Genomic DNA, 4,598 nt, shown 5'->3' with positions numbered 1-4,598 from the left:
TTTAAAAAAAACTTATAAACTTTATTTTTTTAAATTAAAGAAAATTAAAAAAATTATATCACATGTCGAATACTGATTGATTGGTTGATTTTTAAAGAATTTTCTTAACTATTGTTATGACATAAAAATTTAAAATAGTAATATTTGTAATGTTAAAAACTTACGTTAATTGAAGAAATTTAAACACTTATATTAAAATGAGGTATAATTTGATAATTTGTTTATATTAAGTATAAACTAAAAAAAAAAGGTCAAAGAGCCAAACTTTAAAACCCTGTTGGCTGTTGCTAACTATAATTACAGCCTAAGTGGGCTTATGTATTTTATTTAATTAATAAAATAAAAAAAAAAAACCCAAGTTCCCATTGCGGCTTTACCTCCATTTTCAATCCAATCTCCCTTATATAAATCCCCCACTTCTCTATCTTACCACATGGAAACAACCCCCCCTCTCTCTCTCTCTGTCTATCTGTACACATTTCTTTATTCATTTCTCTCCTCTCTGCCAAAAAATATTATCTTTCACTCAAATTTTATCCTTTCTTTTTTCCTGAAAGGAATAAACCGAAATGGATGTTAAGGCAAGGGAGTGTGCCCCAAATGTTCAAAGCAGTGAAGACGAAGATATGGAGTTGAAGCGAGGCCCTTGGACTATAGAAGAAGACTTTAAGCTCATCGATTACATTGCCACTCATGGTGAAGGTCGATGGAACTCTCTTGCTCATTGCGCAGGTAATAATAATATTTATTGTTATTGGTCGGTCCCCCTTTTTCTTTTTTGGCTGATATTAACATGTCGCCCATCAACTTTATGTTTATGGTTCTTCTGGTCTTGTTCTCTTCTTCATGTCGTTTTTCCTGGTTTTGTTAAATGAAAACTTTTTATTTGGGCCTTGAATGTTGAATCGATGTTTGATTGTAACAGTTTATAATTCTTTTTCTGTGAAAATTAGGTCTCAAAAGGACCGGAAAAAGCTGCAGGTTAAGATGGTTGAATTATCTCCGGCCGGATGTTCGACGTGGGAATATCACTCTTGAAGAGCAACTTTTGATTCTTAAACTTCACTCTCGTTGGGGAAACAGGTTATTTGATTTATTAACCTAAAAACTATATATCGATTTTTCTTTTTCTTTCTTAGATGGTAGATTTAAATTGCTATAAGTTATGTTGCCTTTATCAAGATTGATAACATAACGGATCTGACGATAATATAATAATAGTTTCAAATGACCGTTACTGTTATTTTAATAACTAACTACTATTTAAGTCACAGATTGAAATTATAAAGATTAATTTTCATGTTATACTTTTTTTTTAATTGAAGATGGTCCAAAATCGCCCAACATTTGCCCGGCAGAACGGACAATGAGATCAAGAACTACTGGAGAACTCGAGTCCAGAAACATGCGAAGCAACTCAAGTGTGACTTGAACAGCAAACAATTCAAAGACACCGTGCGTTACCTTTGGATGCCTAGGTTAGTGGAAAGAATTCAAGCTGCCACCGCCGTCTCCAACATCATGGTGGCTACCACCGCATCTGCCACCACCTCAACTTCGTTTGTGGGATCGATGAAAACTGTATTCCCCGATGACCACCTTGGAGGCGCCCAAGTGAACTCCTCGAGTTATACCTTAGAGAATTCCAGCACCACCGCAGCATCGTCGGACTCTTTCGCTACTCAACTCTCACCGCTTTCGGATTTCACCAATTATTACAGCATCAACAACAACAACAGCATTTCCATTAATAATCCTAATCCGAACCGTCTCAAAGAGTTCTCCGGTAATCACTACAACTATGGAATAGGTATTCAGTCCTTGGAGCAAAGCAACAACCCTTGGCTAGATACCATTGATGCCTCAGAGAATCTCTTCAACGCCGAGGATTGTTACTTCTTACAGCAACAATTCAATTTTAACATGTGAAAAACCAAAATATCTTCAAATAAATAAACAAAGAATATTATATTGGTAAGATTTTAGAACACACATAGAATTAGCCTAAATGTGGATGATCACTTGATTAGTTTGTATTTTTTTTTGCAATGAATTTTTATTTGAGAGGGAGAGAGAACTTAATTGTAATGCCTTTATTTTATTTAATCCCATTAGTTGATATTCACAATTTTTCCTTTTATTTTTAATAGAAACCGTTGCTATTATTAAAAAGTAAAAATATCCAAAATTAAAATAAGAGTTTATAACTATAATTGTAAACTAATTATATAATTTGAATATTTCCTATAACATTGAAAATAGTCACTTTATATTATATAAGAACCATATAAGGAAAATATTAAAAACCCAATTGAAAGACTCGAATAAAAAATAGATACGAAAAAATGAACCACAAAAAGGATTAATCTATTGAAAAACCATAGAGATAAGCAAATCAGAGTCAAGCACCGTGATAAATTATCAACAAATACAAAATCACGCATCCAAATTCAATCTAAGAGTTCATAGCAGAGAAGATCAATAGGATCACAAGTAATTAAGCTCCATCTTGATTACCATGGTATTGTCAAATCTCACCCGGAGAAAACATAAATTAACGACCGAGAAAAAACAAAAAACGTGCCACAAAGATAGAGAAAAACTTACCACAAATGTAGAAAAAAACGTGACATCAAGGCATAATTATTGTTATTAAAAGAACTAATAAACAAAGAGAAAATACATACGGCTAACAATAATCAACATCAAAATCAGTATCGTCGTCGACTAAACAAAATCAAAGAATAAAAAATTTAAATCTATTAAAAAACGGCACAAAACTCTAAAAAGAGAAGGGAAAAAAAGAAGGAGAAAGCGTCTAGGATTTGACCTATTTTTGTATTTTGGGATTTATAGAAGAAAATTAGTTAAATAATGGGTTAGATGTGAATAATTGGTTCCACCATGTATATATTTTTATATTATGAGTTATAATTATCTCAAGACCTTGCATTACATTTTAAGAGCTTTTTGAGAGCTCCTTCTTGTCCATGGGGAGTGAACCATAAACTATTTCTAGATTTAGATTATTACTATTACAAAAGGTTTAATTTAGTTTTGGTCCTTATACTATACTCAAATTTGAAATTCAATCTTTATATTTTAAAATTTGTGTATATTAGGGATGAAATTCATAATTTGACCTTAAGAAACAAAGCTTAAGACTAAATTATTTATTAATGGACAAAATGTAGGAGAGACGTGCGGAATGTGATTCAAGGAATGATGTTTTGTTTTGTGTTTATCTCTCATTCGTGGTTAAAGGAAGTTAAAGTACAATGGTGAACTCCATGAACTTTATTAATTTATTTTTTGTAGTTTGTCGTCGTACGGACATTGTGTTTTGTTCCAATCATCCCTTAACCGTGCAAAGGTTTTACATTGGTGAGTTTAAAAGTTAAATTCCATTCACACGTTAAATACTTTTACAAATATAAAAAATATATTATTACACGAACTAAATTACCTCGGTTAAAGATATCGTTGTTGTTCTTAGGGTTCGAGTACTAACGAAGGTAGCAAAGTGATTGAGCGTTCATTGTCAAATATTTAAAAATATTTAGAACATATACTAATTTATAATCACTTTAGCTTAATAAAAAATATTATAATCATAATTAATAGCTTAATAAATAAATAACTTTATGTGTCCATGAATAGGGTGTTACTTTTTTGATTTTAATTGAATTAACCGACCGAACAGAATTAGTTTAGTTAATTCCATCAACCACTGAATTAGTTCGGTCAGGGAATTGTTAATTTTCTTTATATTCAGTTAACGATTAATTATGTTTGAAATCGGTTCATTAATCGAATTAACCAATTTTTTTTAAATATAAATATATATATATATATATATATTAAATATGTATTTTAAACTCAAACTCATTAAGAATTAAGATCCAATTATTTTTAACAATACTAGACTTATTAAATTCTTAATACATAATTAAATTTTAATCCAAAATTAAAAAAATGCTTCTTTTATATTCAAATTAATTAAATTATAAAAAAATTCAGTTAATTTGGTTAATCGACCGAAATAATCGAACTTTATTCGGTTCGATTAATGATTAAACAAAAAAAGTTCGATTAATTCAATTAATGATAATTCAGTTCGGTCGATGGTCATTTTAACCGTTTGAATATCCCATGAAATTGAAATACTAATAATTAAAAAAATATATGTATCTGAATCTTTTAATTCTACTTGTAGAACTAAAAAAAAAAAAAAACCTTTATTGACGGTGGGTGGAATATTGATTAATTTTTAATTCAATACATTTAAATGTGTAGAAAAATTCAAATGTTGAACATAAGTAATAAAAATATCTAGCTATTTAAGTAAAAAAAAATTAAACGAGAAAAACTTAAAATATCTAATACAGAATAAAATATCATACTTTATAATTCGAATATTTTTATTAAATTAAATTAATTAAAAATTAAAATTCCAAATAAAATATACAGATAAATTTAATCTTATATATATATATATATATATCAATTTGACTTTGTTTGATGGTTTTAATTTTAGTCATTAAATTTTTAAAAAAGTTAAATTATAATTTTAAAAAAATTAATAAAAAAATTAATTT

General features: G+C 28.8%; 1 protein-coding gene across 1 annotated transcript; it reads left to right on the top strand.

Annotated features, from left to right (window-relative positions):
* The first annotated feature begins 502 nt into the window (after positions 1 to 502).
* LOC120170598 (transcription factor MYB108-like) lies at positions 503 to 1,930 on the top strand. The gene is made up of 3 exons (XM_039178542.1): positions 503 to 732; positions 954 to 1,083; positions 1,326 to 1,930. The coding sequence occupies exons 1-3, from the start codon at positions 570 to 572 to the stop codon at positions 1,927 to 1,929; spliced, it is 897 nt and encodes a 298-aa protein (XP_039034473.1). The 5' UTR covers positions 503 to 569; the 3' UTR covers position 1,930.
* The last annotated feature ends 2,668 nt before the right edge of the window (positions 1,931 to 4,598 follow it).

Source organism: Hibiscus syriacus, unplaced genomic scaffold, assembly GCF_006381635.1.
Source record: "Hibiscus syriacus cultivar Baekdansim isolate YM2019G1 unplaced genomic scaffold, ASM638163v2 tig00111783_pilon, whole genome shotgun sequence".
Taxonomy (NCBI): domain Eukaryota; kingdom Viridiplantae; phylum Streptophyta; class Magnoliopsida; order Malvales; family Malvaceae; genus Hibiscus; species Hibiscus syriacus.
This window is presented reverse-complemented; position numbering and strand designations above follow the sequence as displayed.

Bases quoted from the DNA above. Each gene is read 5' to 3' on its own strand.
- LOC120170598 (XM_039178542.1), top strand. From the start codon at position 570: ATGGATGTTAAGGCAAGGGAGTGTGCCCCAAATGTTCAAAGCAGTGAA. The intron at 733-953 runs GTAATAATAATA...TGTGAAAATTAG, and splicing joins CTCTCTTGCTCATTGCGCAG to GTCTCAAAAGGACCGGAAAA. The intron at 1,084-1,325 runs GTTATTTGATTT...TTTTAATTGAAG, and splicing joins CACTCTCGTTGGGGAAACAG to ATGGTCCAAAATCGCCCAAC.